This window comes from Elephantulus edwardii, unplaced genomic scaffold (assembly GCF_000299155.1).
Source record: "Elephantulus edwardii isolate Elephantulus edwardi_28Jun2011 unplaced genomic scaffold, EleEdw1.0 scaffold00109, whole genome shotgun sequence".
Classification (NCBI taxonomy): domain Eukaryota; kingdom Metazoa; phylum Chordata; class Mammalia; order Macroscelidea; family Macroscelididae; genus Elephantulus; species Elephantulus edwardii.
This window is the reverse complement of record NW_006399859.1, coordinates 4,206,399-4,220,585: the sequence shown is the minus strand read 5'-3', so window position 1 is coordinate 4,220,585 and position 14,187 is coordinate 4,206,399. Positions and strand designations below refer to the sequence as shown.

Below are 14,187 nucleotides of genomic sequence, written 5' to 3'. Positions count from 1 at the left end.
CCAGCCTCATTCTACAACAGTGGCACCATATAGCATTTGTCCCTTTGTGACTGAGATACCTCACTCAGCATAATGTCCTCCAGGTTCAGTTTTAATGTTGGATAGTAACCTTGTCAAAGTGTTGGTCATGTATTGATATTTATGTAGAACCATATGAAGTTACCAGGCTGCAGCCATTTTTAACCTACAGTCATGGCAGGCTAATGGTAATGAATAGGAGAGATGATGAAGATTGTTTGGGAAGGTAAAATTGTCAGTGTTCACAGTTTTGTAGTCTAGGGATGCTGACAGATATCCTGTATTAGCAGCCTCCCTGTCTGGTTTTTTCCTCCTCTTTCAGTGGGTTGTGACCATGTACTGATATTCCAAATGTGTCAGTAAGTGGAGTGAAGAATAACCTTGAGTATTAATTATGATTTTTCTGAATTCTTTGTGTAAAATTCTTTTTCATGCAGTCATTATACATTTTGTTTTATAATGTCCATCACGGTTGATCAGTGCTGTTTATTGCAATGTCTCATCAAATCCTTGCTGGACCCTCCTGTTCCCTTCACCCTACCCATCCATCCATCTGCTAATCTGTCCTCTCCCATTGCTGCCACCCTCCGTGATGGTAAACTGTCCTTCGGTTCCCCCACCCCCATCAGTTATGCATATCCTGTTCCACGGTGCTAATTACAATTCACACAATGTTAGAATGGCCATTCATTTCTCATTGACTTTTCCTTCACCTATTCCAGTAAAGTGTTAATTATCTAGCCATTTATTTCCTATTCTGTGCCTCACCCTTCTAACCATCCTATTTTTATAACCGTAGTCTTGTACAGTATTTGTCCTTTTGTGACTGGAGGACATTATGATGAGTGATTTTTCTTAATTCTTAATCTCTTCGAATTTCTGATTGGTTGGCATGTAGGTCTTTGCAGATTAGAAAGAGGATGCTGTCTAAATTTAGTTTCATGTTATACAATATTCTGCATGTTACTTGTACGGTCTCCCAATTTTTTTTTTAATAATTAACATTTTAAAGGTGTAATTCTTTAGCCAAACAGCACCACAACTTTTGCAATGAAAGTAGATTGAAGTAATTTCTAGACATTTTCCTGGCATTGTGCCTTCTGTATTATCATTGTCCATAGAAGTAGCAATCGAGAATTTAAACTACATAGTTCATTGAGCAAATCTACAAAAGATTTCTTTAAAGTTTTTAAAAGCAGAGATGTCAGTTTGATGACATATGTCTGACTTCTGTCTTTTCAGTTGCTTCACAAAGTTTTCTACAAAAATATGGTTAATTTGTCTTAACCAAAACTTTGCATGAAACCTCAGAGTTTCTCATATAGTATGGTAGAAGAGACATTGACTAGAAAGCTTTTAAATATAGAGTGCTGCTTCTGGTAGGATCCAAATTCATTCTAGTTACAAAGCATCTATTCCTAGAAGGCTGTATGAGTGTCTACTAATTCATCATGTTTCTGAGTTCTCACTACCACGAGGTGATCTTTTGCCACTTTGACATTGTTTTGGAGAAAAAGCATGATCCTTTTCAAAGTGCTGACTCCACTAAATTCTAAACCCTTGATATTTATCAACCCACTGTTAACCCAAAGACAGGCAGTTCAAATCTACTGGCTACTCTGTGGGGAAAAAGATGAACAATCTCCTCCTGTGGATTTACTCCTTCTAAAAACCCACTGGAGGGTCGGCAGTGGGTTGGTTCTGATGAATCTTGGATGTAGAGACACACTTACCTACTACCAACTCATACAGCAACTTTCTATTGAGTTGCCATGGCTGTAAATCATAACAGGAAGAAACTACCCATTTTTCTGCCTCAGAGCCAATGGCGGATTCAAACCTAGGGAGACTCAGCCTTTGCGTTAGCAGCGCTACTTGCTAAGAACCATGCCACCAGAGGGTTGGAGAGATTGACAATTTCCCTCAGGTCTTATGTTGAGTATGTAAGGGAATCAGAATCCGGATGTGGGTGAAGCCAAGTCCAGATTCTTTCAACCGATATTGCCACTCAAAAAATTTGATTGACTGCAAATCCTGCTGGAAGAGGTAGCAGGAGAGGCAACAGCAGTCACTTCTGCCTTGGTGAGAATTCATTTATCAACATCTTATAAGAGAGGGGCTGCTGGGAGGCCAGTGTGACATCAGGTGGTAAAGACCCAGAGTTCTGCAGAGCTGGGCTTGGCAGGGAGGGCCTAGAGGAGGGAATGGCAGCCGGCCAAGATGAGCGTGTCTGCATCTCTGTTTTGTCAGGGACCCATCCTAGACATGACTTTGGGAATGTTATGGTTCCAGAACTATAGCCCAGGGACATTCATGTCAAAAGTAACAACATAGAACAACTACTTATTGGGGCACTTACTCCATTACATATATTACATAAATCATCACAGATACACCATCTCCTATAACGTCAGCAAGCACTCTGTGTGGTAGGTAATATAATCCCCATTTTGCAGATCAGGTTACTAAGGTAACTTGCTGAAAGTTTCATTTAGTAAATGTTAGAAATTGGGATTTGAGCTCAGCTTTAACCTGAAAGCTGTGTTGTGGTCTTTATATAGCACTCTTCATTTTAATCATGGCTTTTTCCTTTGGTGTTTACCTCCTCTCCTTGGAGACCATTAGGAAACAGACCTTTTGAGGATGGTCAGGAATTTGGAAGAGGTGATGCTGGTTCTGTGGTAGAATTTTAATTGTCCGTGCACGAGACTCATGTTTCATTTCCAGACACTGGACCTCAGATGCAGCCACCACCCACCTGTCAGAGGAGGCTTGTGTGTTTCTGTGGTGCCGAGTAAGTTTCAGCAATGCTTCAAGACCAAGATAGACAAAGGTCTGGTAATCTAATTGTGAAAAATCAGCTAATGAAAGTCCCCTGAATTAACAGCAGTCTGATCTACAGCTCTTCCTGAGCCTGACTGGGCAGGCCTGTGTTCCATTGTTCATGGAGTTCATCCTGAACTGAAGGTTGAGTCAATGACTGCTAACCACAGGAAATGTTACTCTGAAGCTGTTACAAATGACCATGAAGTGGTAACTTATTGAATGTAGGCAAAGACACTCCTAGGGCTTCTGACCACCCTCATCAGCAGTGGAGTTTCCTCCCTTGTCACGTCATCATTGACAGAGTCTCTAAAGGGGAATCCTCTACTGACCTCAGCTCTAAAGATTTATTATGGGAGCCTCCCGAATATGGAATGGTGTTTAACACTTTAAGAGTCATTCCCGTCCTACGTCCCTCTCTTTGTTTCAAGGAGGTAATGGGGAATTCAGGAGAATAGGAAAATGAAATATTCTCGGCCATTGAGAAAAGCAAAGTGGGAGAGCAGGGGAAGAGAAGAGAAATTGAAGATGTATTTTTGTTTTTAATTCTTTGCTCCTTTGGAGAAATTTTTCAAAATCTACATGGATTGTGTTTATCAGTTGTAACAAAGACTCCTGTAAAATGTTTAAAAATGGAATTCTTGACAGTACCTTGGAAAGCTGAAGTTAGGAAGATTGTAAAAGGTATAGTGGATGACGTTGCCAACTTCAAAGGGAAGGAGATGGCAGGGCAATAAAACAAGAAGAGAAACAGACTGACAGAGGGAATCTGAAGCCTCATTGAATGCCCAATTAAGGAGTCCTGGTTCAAGAGGGAAATGCTTGATTGCTAACTAAATGTTTGGCAATTCCAAGCAACCCAGTAGCTCCAGGAGAGAAAGACCTGGTGACCTGCTTCTGTAAAGATGACAAACAAGGAAGCACTAATATTTTTTATAGCATTTTCTTATGCAAATAAGGCAGTTCTGCTCTGTCATATGGGATCAGTATGAGTTGAAATAAGCTCTCCAGTACCTAATAGCATCAGTCCCTGACTCCCACATTCTTACTTTTCCTTTTTCAAAGTTACCATGGGAACGAGATCTAGTTTGCTGAAAGCTTTGATGCTTGAAAGGCCAAAGCTCAGAAGAGGGTGTAGAACCCATTGTACAGCTTGTCGAAGATGACTTTTCCCATCAGGCTAGCCAGCCAGGTGGCTTATCAGGTGTACAGTAGGGGAGGCCCTCGTGGATCTGAATATTTTCTCACCTGGAGGAATTTGAAGCACTGCTATAATTTCTCATTCTGGAGTTCTCCTCTAAAATTAATCTTTGGGTTGTGCAAATGGTTAACGTGTATGTTACTAACAGAAAGTTTGGTGGTTTCCATCCATCCAGAGGCCTCTTAGAAGAAAGGCCTGACAGTCTGTGTCCCAAAATATCAGCCAGTGAAACTCTTCTGGAGCTCCATTCTCCTCGGCCATACATGGGGTTATTAGGGGTCAGAAGTGACTGGATGGCATCTGGGTTTTGCTTCTAAAATGAAGCCTATGGTGTTAGCCTCCTTTACCCCAGCTCTTCCTTTGAAGTTGTGCATCTCAAGGACAGTGTGGTAGTCTGGGAATCGTGTGATCATAGGATGCTGCTAGACCCCAACACTGATTGAAGAGGGTCAAATCATAAAGCCTAGCCCATCAAGCCTGGTCAGGCTTTCCTTGGAAAATAGACAACATTGACAAGATAAGCATTTAGGTAGGTGATTGCTCCAAGTGCATTTTACCACCTTCCCCGCCCCCCCTTCCTTGTTTTTTGGGTTTGTTTTTTTTTTTGTTTGTTTGTTTCTGGGTTTTTTTGTTTTGTTTTTTTTTGAAAGAGTGAGAGGCAGTGATGTGAGAATGGCATGTGAATTGTGAAGGCCTACTGAGATGTTAAACTGACCAGTTCAGAAGACCATAGGTGCTAATATTTCATTCACCTTCCTTTTCACTGAATTCACCCCATGTCCAACTGGGCGGAACCCACCCCATGTGCACCTGGACAGAACCCAGCCTATGTCCACCTGGACAGAGTCCACCGGAGCCCCACCTAGACCACTTCTTAAGCAAACCCAGCACCCAGGAGCCCATCCTTAAGCTCTCAGACTCCAATGCTGCTCTTGGTGCTGTAACACAGAATGGATGGACCTCACATTCACTTGTTCCACCTGCCAGTTTCTTAGCGTGACTAGCATGGCCCTCTGAGGCCAGCCTTCTGAACTTGTTCCATCTTATCTCCCATTACTCTTTCCCCCTTGCCTTATATCAACTTATTTCCTTGGTTCTGAAAGGTATGCTATATCCTACTTAGAAGCTTTTATTTCTTTAAGCTTAGTACAGTCTCCTCCCATCCTTGGCATCTGGTTAATTCCTAAGGTCTCAGCTTAAATAGTTTCCCTTTTATTCTTTCAACCAACAAACAGGTGTTGTATAGTAATCCAGGTGCTTAGGAATACATCAGTAACCAGACACACAGAAAGCCCTGTCTCTGAGGACATACATGCTCCTTCTTCTTAAGAGCAAGTTGGCCAGAGTTTTTAAAGTTCTTACTCAGGGATGTCTGGACTCTAGGCTTCCCTTTGCATCAGCAGTAGGCATTCCGTGATTTGAAAGAAAGGTTCCTGCGGTGAGAGATACAGGGAAGAGCAGGCTTGAGACAGCAGAGGCGCTGGGGCTGCAGGTGTGAAGGTGCTGCCTCCAGGCGACCTGTCTGGATGCGGGTTTGCGGTGCAAGAGGCCGGAGTGGGAGGAGGCACCTGTGGCCTTGCCTGCCTTGAGTGCAGCCACGGTCAGCCTGCTCCCTGAGTTTTCCTCTTCTAGTATGGAAACCTTGAAGGGTCCTGGTGTGAAACCCTTACCTTGTAACAATGCATTTCCTTGCTGCACCTGTAAGGCCTTCTTGCCCAGGCTGCGTGAGTGCCTGGAGACACATCCTTCATTTGCATGAATCATTTCCCTGCACTCTACACTCAGCTACACTGGTATTCAGAGGAAATGCTGCCATGACAACTGCCACAACAGATGGTATTTGATCAGTCTCTAAGTTACCGAGGAGACATAGCCCTGCTGCCGAGGTTTGCGTATTGTATGTTATCAGGAGGCCCATCCAGCCTTGACCGTGATTGAAATATGAAGTTGGCCACTCGTCCTCCTTTGCCCTCCCCTCTCCCTTTCCGATTATTGGCCATTTGTTTTGCTTTTTCCCAGGGAACCGCTTTTGCTCTCGGTCTGTCATGGGCTGAGATGTGGTCCTGAATGTGAGAAGCAGAGTGCCCATCTCAGGTTTAAAGGCCATCGGGAAACCATTCAAGTCTGGGGCCGAGAATCCAGCTGAGGCTCGAGAAAGGCCTTCACGTTCCTGGGATGCACAGAGTCAAGGCAGGGTTAGGCCCTGAAGAAAGGCCAGCGTGGAGGAGGGCAGCCTGGTCTCGCATGGCTCCTTGTCTTGGCCCTTCGTGTTTCACCCAGCACCTTTCTCCTCCCTCTTTGGTGCTCCCCACCCTAACCCCCACCCCAGCTAACACTGCAGATGCAAGCAACCTGATCCTGGACCTGCTGGATGAAGTTTTATGCCAATAGCTCCCATAGCCGCCTCACCCGCTGCCACTCCCATTCCAGCCCGCTCCCCACCATCAGCAATGCTGGAATGTCAGACTTTGCACAGATTTTTCAGCTAATTTTGGAAAGTAGTTTATATTGGCCGCTATGTGTTAATGAACAACTTTGGTCATATTTACATACTTTGCTGGTTAAGCATCTTTTCCATCACTCTGCCTCCCAACTTTATCAGGATCTCTGTCCCACTCTACGTGTCTGGTTTGCACATGCCTGGAGAACACCAGAACCTCCTTCAAGGACAGCTTCTCACTGTCACTAGCTCCGGGACCTGCCACCAAGGCGATTTCCCGCGTGCAATGTGATGGGCATTGCAGCTTTGACGAGCGTGTGGGTGGGTTGTTTACCTGTGCAGAATGTTTGGAAGAAAACCTGGAGGTGAATTCTAATCAGCAGAAAGCCTGGATCAAAGGAACAATCACCCCTTCTGATCTCATTCCAAACCAAGCCGGGAGGTTGGAATCCACATCTGACCCCTTTCTGCTTCCCAGCCTCGCTCTCTTCCTGGGGTGCAGATGAAAAGAGCGTGGGTCTCAGCCTCCTTGTCAGGAGCGATTTTTAACCTTAATGGAACGTTATTAAAGAGTGGATTTGAGACTTGAGGAATGTTTTTTGAACTCCTTCTCTGAGCAGAGCACACACAGCGAAGGGGGAAAGATCAAGGTGCTTGATGGGCTTATGGATAGACTTTTCGATGGTGATGTAAGTTCTTATTTTTAGTAGCAGCGTTTTCTCAGAGTGCATTGAGGCAGGCCATCTGGATGTCATAGCCCACATTTCATCTCCTCTTCAGGACGGATTGGCCTCTGTGCTCTTCAGCCTCTTCTTGCGGCCCTAACGAAGGGGGATCCGCATGCTGTTCTTGTTTAGATGCGCTGATTCTTCCTGAAATGAGCAGGAATTGGGGGGAGGGTGCCAAGTGGCTCTGTGGACCCCAAGAAGGAAGATAGGAAAATGTGAGCTTCAGGGAGAAGTGGCTCCTGGGTTCCTATCACAGCTATGCCATTGATCTGTGTGACCTGAGTCAGTACGTCTTTACATGGCTTTCTCCATCGAACAACTATACTAACCTGCCAGTACTAGACCATTAACACAACCCAGCCCAGTGCCTGGCACAGAGCAGGCATCCTTGCCGTTGTGTTGATGGAGTCGGTGCGCACAGACCTCGCCTTGGTTGATGGTCTTTGCTGTGAGTGGCTGTCTTGAACTTTGTAGCAGCACCCTTACCCTCGGCTCACTGCATGCTCTTCCTGCCTCCCTGGATCATGGCAGCCCAGAATGGTGCCTCAAGTAGTCAGATGTGCCCTGGAGGGTGGAGCAAAACCACCTCCTTTCCCCAGCGGAGGAAAAATGATCTTAATTATGAAATTTTATAGAAAGAACGGCATGACTTTTAAAAAAATTAACAACAGGAGGTGGAAGTATTCTGAGTAAGCTATTTATAATTGCCCATCCCTTTCATAGAATTTAATGTTAGAAGGAAGCAGTGGGGGCTGAGCTGCAAGGCAGCAAGGCTGGCTTTGCAAAAATAATGGTATGTGCACTGACTGTTCCATAAATGGGGCAAGTAAATGTACGCTATGCCCCTTGAAAGGAATGCTCTATAGAAATACAACTTTATTCTACAGCAGCACATTTTTTTTTATTTTATTTTATTATTTTTGTGTGCGTGTACCGTCAAATCAGATCTGACTGGTACAGGAGGAGATTGCCCCTCCTTCCCCGGCAGAGCATCTGGTGGATTCGAACCGTGCACCTCTGGGATTGTAGTTGCAGCTTCTTGCCACTAGGCCACCAGAGCTCTTCAGCACATTTTTTTAAAAGATAAAGGAAGAACAACCAATTGTATTGATACTATCTCTTTTTTCAAAACCCTTGTAACACTGTTGTGCTGTTACTGCAGGAAAATGAAGCTCCACATTTGACACTTTAAAGAGAAATCTCAAGCATGTATTTTTGCTTTTTGGTTAACAGTGTCCAAGATGGTCAGGTTTTTTCCTTTTCCCCCTTGTTTTATCCATGGGAATATAATTGCCTAAGTCTGACTTTTCAGCCATGTGCAAGATATTAAGGAGGTACAAGTTGCCATTAAATGGATTCTAATTTATGATGACCCCATATGTATCAGAATAGAACTGTGTTCCATAGGTTTTTCAATGGTTGATTTGTCAGAAGTAGATTTTCCAGCCTTAATTTCAAGATGCTTCTGAGTGGGCTTGAACCTCGAGCCTATTGGCTAGTAGCTAAGCTCTTTACTCAGTGACCCAAAGGGTTATAGTTGGATATGAGATGAAAGAAGTGTTTTATAACTTTATCTAATGTAAATCGTAGTCCTTCTTCGAGGGTTAGTCCTTTTGTTATAGTACTTCTGGAGTTCTTGTGGCCCAGTGGGTAAGTTGTGCTGCCATCCAAAGGCAGGCAGTTCAAATCCACGTCAGAGTTGGCTCCAAGGGAGAAGATGGACAGTCTCCTCCTGTGTGATTTGCTGTTTCTGAAAATCTGCTGGAATGTCAGTCATGTGTCAGTTCTGACCCAAGAGTGCTTAACAATGACAATGTAACTGACCTTTGACATTTTCTTATCTCATAGATGTTGAGTCAGAACCAACTGAAAGTGGACCCCTTAGCAGAATTTTGGAAGCAGTATATTGGGATGGGTGTGTCGGAGACAGTGCGATTGGCACAGGAAAGAGCAGAGTTTAGGGCTGTTGTACATAGGGTCACTATGAGTTGCAAGCGACTCGACAACAACATATTGCACAGAAGGAGATCTCCCATCTTTCTTCTGTGGAGGTAGAGGTGGATTCAGATCTCCTTATGGAGTTTGCCACCAGCGCTCCCCATTTTTTAAAAACCCAGATTTTATAATACTAGAGATAGTACTTAAAGATGTAATTATCACTGTTCTCATGACTGGAAGCTGATTGCTCCAGAACATTTCAGCAGAGGGCTCCCTTCCATTCACTTACATCCTTCCACCTCCTGAGTGTAAGCCCTTGTCACTCCTGGCCGTCTTGAGACTAGACAGAAGAGGAAGATGAAGTGCAATCTCACCTCTCCTTCCTCATAGCAGGCCTAAGCCATAGTTTCAGCATTTATTTGGATCGCATTCTGCTCCATTTCCTCAAGAGAATATGAAGACTCTTGATGAGGACTCTTGAGGATGAGCTGGGGATGGAGAAGGAGATGGGAACCTGCCCGAAAAATACAGGCATGGGATAATCCCAGTGCAGGGTTGCTAGATTCTTATAAAATGGGTGCATTTGCCTTCGGATGGCCCATACCTAAACCGGAAACATTTGGGACCTTTGGAGGCTGATTTAGAGACAGGAAAATGGTAGGCATTGGGGCTAAGATGGGAACTTCTCCTCAGAATTAACCGTGCCAGATCAGCTTGTGGTGACCCCATGTGTGCCACAGGAGAACTGTGTCCATAGGGTTTAATTTTGGGGTGTGTTGTGTTTTTTTTTTTTATCTCCACAGGCTTTTGAGTGAGTAATTTTTTTAGAAGTAGATTGTGAAACCTTTCCTTTGAGGTTTCTTCAAGTGGACTCAAACTGCCAACCCTTCTGTTAGCAGCCAAGTGCATTTACTTTTTTTTTTTTTTAAATTTTATTTTTGTGTGAGTGTACCGTCAAATCAGATCTGACTGGTACAGAAGGAGATTGTCCCTCCTTTTCCCGGCAGAGCATCTGGTGGATTCGAACTGTGTGCCTCTGGGATTGTTGCAGCTCCTTGCCACTAGGCCACCAGAGCTCCCCCCCCCCTTTTTTTTTTTCTTTAAGTGCTCTTGTAATGCTCTCTGAATCTGTGAAGGAGCATCAGAAATCGTGAGGAAAATGATCACATGCACAAACATCTTTTTTTGGTTTAAAATAAACTCTGTGGATTAAATATTGATTTGAATTAACAAAGTCTTTGCCCCTGGGAAGTCGTGTGGAGGGGTTTGGAGGTCTCCACTATAAACTTAAAATTGCAACAAGTTCAGAGATCCCTGGGTCTAATCCAAAGAAGTTCTTTCCACTTGCATTAATCAAGTCAAAACATTTTCTTTTAAAGAAACAAATAAGCAAAAAAATAATTGATCCTGCCAACTGCAGTCAAATCAGACCTTTGGGACTGACCGCACTGTTCTTTCCTGAGCGCTGGGCACTGGCTCGCCCTTAGCGTGGGCACGATGAGGAATCAGCCAGACTCTCACTGGTGGGTCATCCTTGCCATTGAGAGCACACTGCATAAAAGGGTTCAGAAAGGTCACGGCCTTCCCTGCCATTTGCAATGCCTGCCATCCTGAGAATTTTGTGAGTGAACACTGCCCAGATTCCTTCTGGAACTCCCATTCGCTGCTTTCGCATATGACTGCCTGGCCTCTGGAAATTCCATGCCAGCTGCCTGGAACTGGGTGGGTCCGCTCACCCCACCTCCACTGCCCCTGGCAGCTGCTCAAGTTTTCAGAATGGCACTGGTGACAGTGATCAACATAAGTGCTCCAGTTCCACCCTGGTTATTTTTGGCGGCTCTGAGCAATGCATGCCCTCTGGGAGCTGTGTGATTCGGACTATTGGGTAACCTTTTTCCCGTGCAAGTCCAGACAAAGGAGAGTCCTGACCTGCATCTGTGTGTCAGGTGTCTTGATGCTGTCCTGGTTTCCTGCTCGAGAACCTTTACCAACACATAAAGAACCCGCCTTCTCTCTTGCATAGCCCGTGGTTGTTAATGAAAGGTGGTACTGGGAGACGATGCACGTTTATTGAGTGTATGTTGTTTTCTTCCCTCTAGATTGAAAACATAGATGCCTGCTTGAATTTCCTGGCAGCTAAAGGAATAAACATCCAGGGGCTGTCTGCGGAAGGTGAGTCAGAGGCTTGTCACTAAACTGCTTTTCGATGTTAGAAGTACCCACCTGTTACTCATTGAGGACACCAATAAATGAGGACAGAGAACGCTGGTGGGCCTTTTCGGATTCTGTTTCCTTTCAGAAAGGTCAATGCTCATTTAGGCTGAAGGATGCTTTCCTTTTTAAAGAAATAGGGGGCTAAAAATATACATAACAAAGCCTGCTGCAGAGAATGCTGGCTTTTTCAGTCCAGTAACCCTCACAGGTAGGAGTTGCACCCTTACCCTTCATCCTGGAGGCAGAGCTGCTCTGGGTCGAGCAGGATTGAGCTAAGTAGCACTGACTTGCTTCACATAGTTGGCAATTCAGTTGAGTATAAGCTAGGTCTCATCAGAAGGAGAGGGGATGCTCAACCCCAGAGCATACAGCTCCCCGGGGAAACAGATACCTAGTCCTGTTTCTCACTTTTATGAGAAAAAGCAGCACTTGCCTTGGCTCTTAGAAGAAAGACTGCCTGTTTATTAATGAGATGCTGCGTTTTTACATCCTGATTAGTTTTTAATTAACTCAGATTTGGAGGTTAATTAGCACATTAGCTCTTGCTAATGATTTGCTGTTAAGTGTTGGTCTGCAGGTGATGGGTCCAAATTCTCAGACTCCTCAGGCAAAATGTAGTCCTGAAAGCCTCCCCTCTGTCTCGTTCGTAAATACCAGGCAGCTGCCAGCTCAGAGGCTGCCATAGGCCCCGGCATCCTCCCAGACTGATTACTTTGCACCTGCCTCTGCTTTTCCCAGGACAGGGAAAGCAGTTTGGATTTCAGCAACCTTTCCCTAGCAAGGTTGCTCTCTGACAGGATGCCTGTTAGATGCTGGCGGCCAGGGTGGGGAGGAGGGGAGCAGTGAGGAAGGAAGCAGCCAAGTGGAGTAGGTAAGTTTGCAGATGTTATCTAGAGTCCATGGGGCCTGGTCCTTGCCCCTGGTAAGTGCTGAATGCTGGTTTTCCTGCCTGTGTCTCTGAATGATTGGCTCTATTGTCTGGGGGCAGGGAGTAGTAAGGGCCACTGCTGGTGCCCTGTGGGTGTGTCATGCACGTCTTAGGGCGGGGCTGATGGGAGTTCCTGAGTGGATCCTGTGCTGGTCCTGTCTAAGAGGAGCTTTCCACTCTGCTTCCTGAGGTCTCAGGAGCAGCGGGGAAGTAGTCATCCCTAATCTCAGCTCTTGGAGGGACCTCCTGTGAGTCCACCAGCTCTAGAGACCTGATCATGGAGATGTGATGTGGGCTGACCATGGAGAATATATGTTGTTGGGGAAGAACATGTTAGCAGTACTGTTGCCATGAATACCACAGTGACCCTATAGGACAGAGCAGTTGTTCCCATTGAAATTTCAAGACCATGAATCTTTATAAAAGTTGACTGCATGTCTTCCTCCCAAGGAGCAGCTGGTAGATTTGAATTGTAAACCCTTGGTATGTGTTTTACCAGTGCATCACCAGGTTTCCCTAGGGTTAAGTTGTTGTTTGCCATCAAGTCAGAACTGACCCTCCAGTCGGTTTTCAGAGGCAGCAAATTACATAGAAGGAGCATCTAGTGGATTTAAACCTTCTGCCTTTGAGGATACAGCACAGCTTCTTATCACTAGGCTACCAGCAAATCCCCTTTCAGAGAAACACATACTTTCCTCCATAGAGCGCTCTTCTGCTGGCTGGTAGGTGGCAAGCACATCCTGTTCGTGTTTCTGGTTTGAATTATACCCTGGGACTGACCTATGTTCCCTAGCAGATCACCAGCAGGGACTTTTCTCAAATTTTCCTCAGCATCAAGTATGCTGGACTGACTCGGCCTCTGTGGGCCAGCTCGATCCAGGTGGGTCCTGTGGCCACCTGGCCACTCAGCTACCTACCTATTTTCCCCATTTGTTCTCCTAGCCTCTGAGGCATAATCTATTCAGTCAATATTTGTCAAATGGATAAGTGCTGACTGTACTTTTTAAAAACTTTATTTGCATCAGCCCCAGTTCTCATGCCTGAAGTTGATGTTTATAAACCAGCCTTAGTTTACAGGTGAGACAACTGTGGCTTCAGGAAGTTCTGGGTGGCAGTCAGGATTTGAACCAGGGTCTGACTTCAGAGCTCATGTTCTTTGTACTCTACTGTGGTGTCTTCTGGGATAGCAGACCAAATCCAAACAAGCCTTGTACAGGGATCAAAGTCAGAAAAGACTTAGAACTCTGGGCTTCAGAACATGTATGTTATGTCCAAACATGTTGTGTGGTCTGTGAAGGCAAGGAACCTCTCTGCCCACCTCTGTTAGATACTAGTCATGGGCCTTGTGAGTCTCTTGATATAGAATCATACAATGTTTCGGATAAGACCTATGAGATAGTTTGATGATAGTTTAATCACTGCTTCTAACTGTTCTATCTTCTTTCATACTGGGTAATAGCTCACTTACTGATATCTTGGCCAGATTTTGTAATGTTTCAATCCTGCTCAGTTATTAGAATAATTTTTTATCAGTTTGTATATCTGTGCTTCATTGACTATGCAAAGGCTTTTGACTGTGTGGATGACAACAAGCTGTGGCTGACTCTGAGAAGAATGGGAATCCCAGAACATTTGATTGTGCTAATATTAAATCTATACTTGGACTAAGAGGCAGTCATCAGAACAGAGCAAGAAGACATGACATGTGACATGGTTCAAAATCAAGAAGGGGGTCCGTCAGGGATGTATTCTGTCTCCATACCTTATCAATCTATATGCAGAACAGATCATCCGAGACGCTGGGCTGTACGAGGAGGAACATAGCATCAGGACTGGTGGAAGAGTCATCAACAACCTGCATTATGCAGATGACACAACCCTGCTTGCTGAAACTGAG

At 44.8% G+C, this 14,187-nt stretch overlaps 1 protein-coding gene across 3 annotated transcripts in view; it reads left to right on the top strand.

The window, feature by feature from the left end:
• The window catches only part of NAV2 (neuron navigator 2), a 948,472-nt gene that overhangs the window by 648,551 nt on the left and 285,734 nt on the right, over window positions 1-14,187 (top strand). For all 3 annotated transcript variants that reach the window (XM_006892015.1, XM_006892014.1, XM_006892013.1), the window contains exon 4: window positions 11,248-11,320. In XM_006892015.1, coding sequence (XP_006892077.1) covers window positions 11,248-11,320 — 73 coding nt within the window. The remainder of the gene's footprint in view (window positions 1-11,247; window positions 11,321-14,187) is intronic.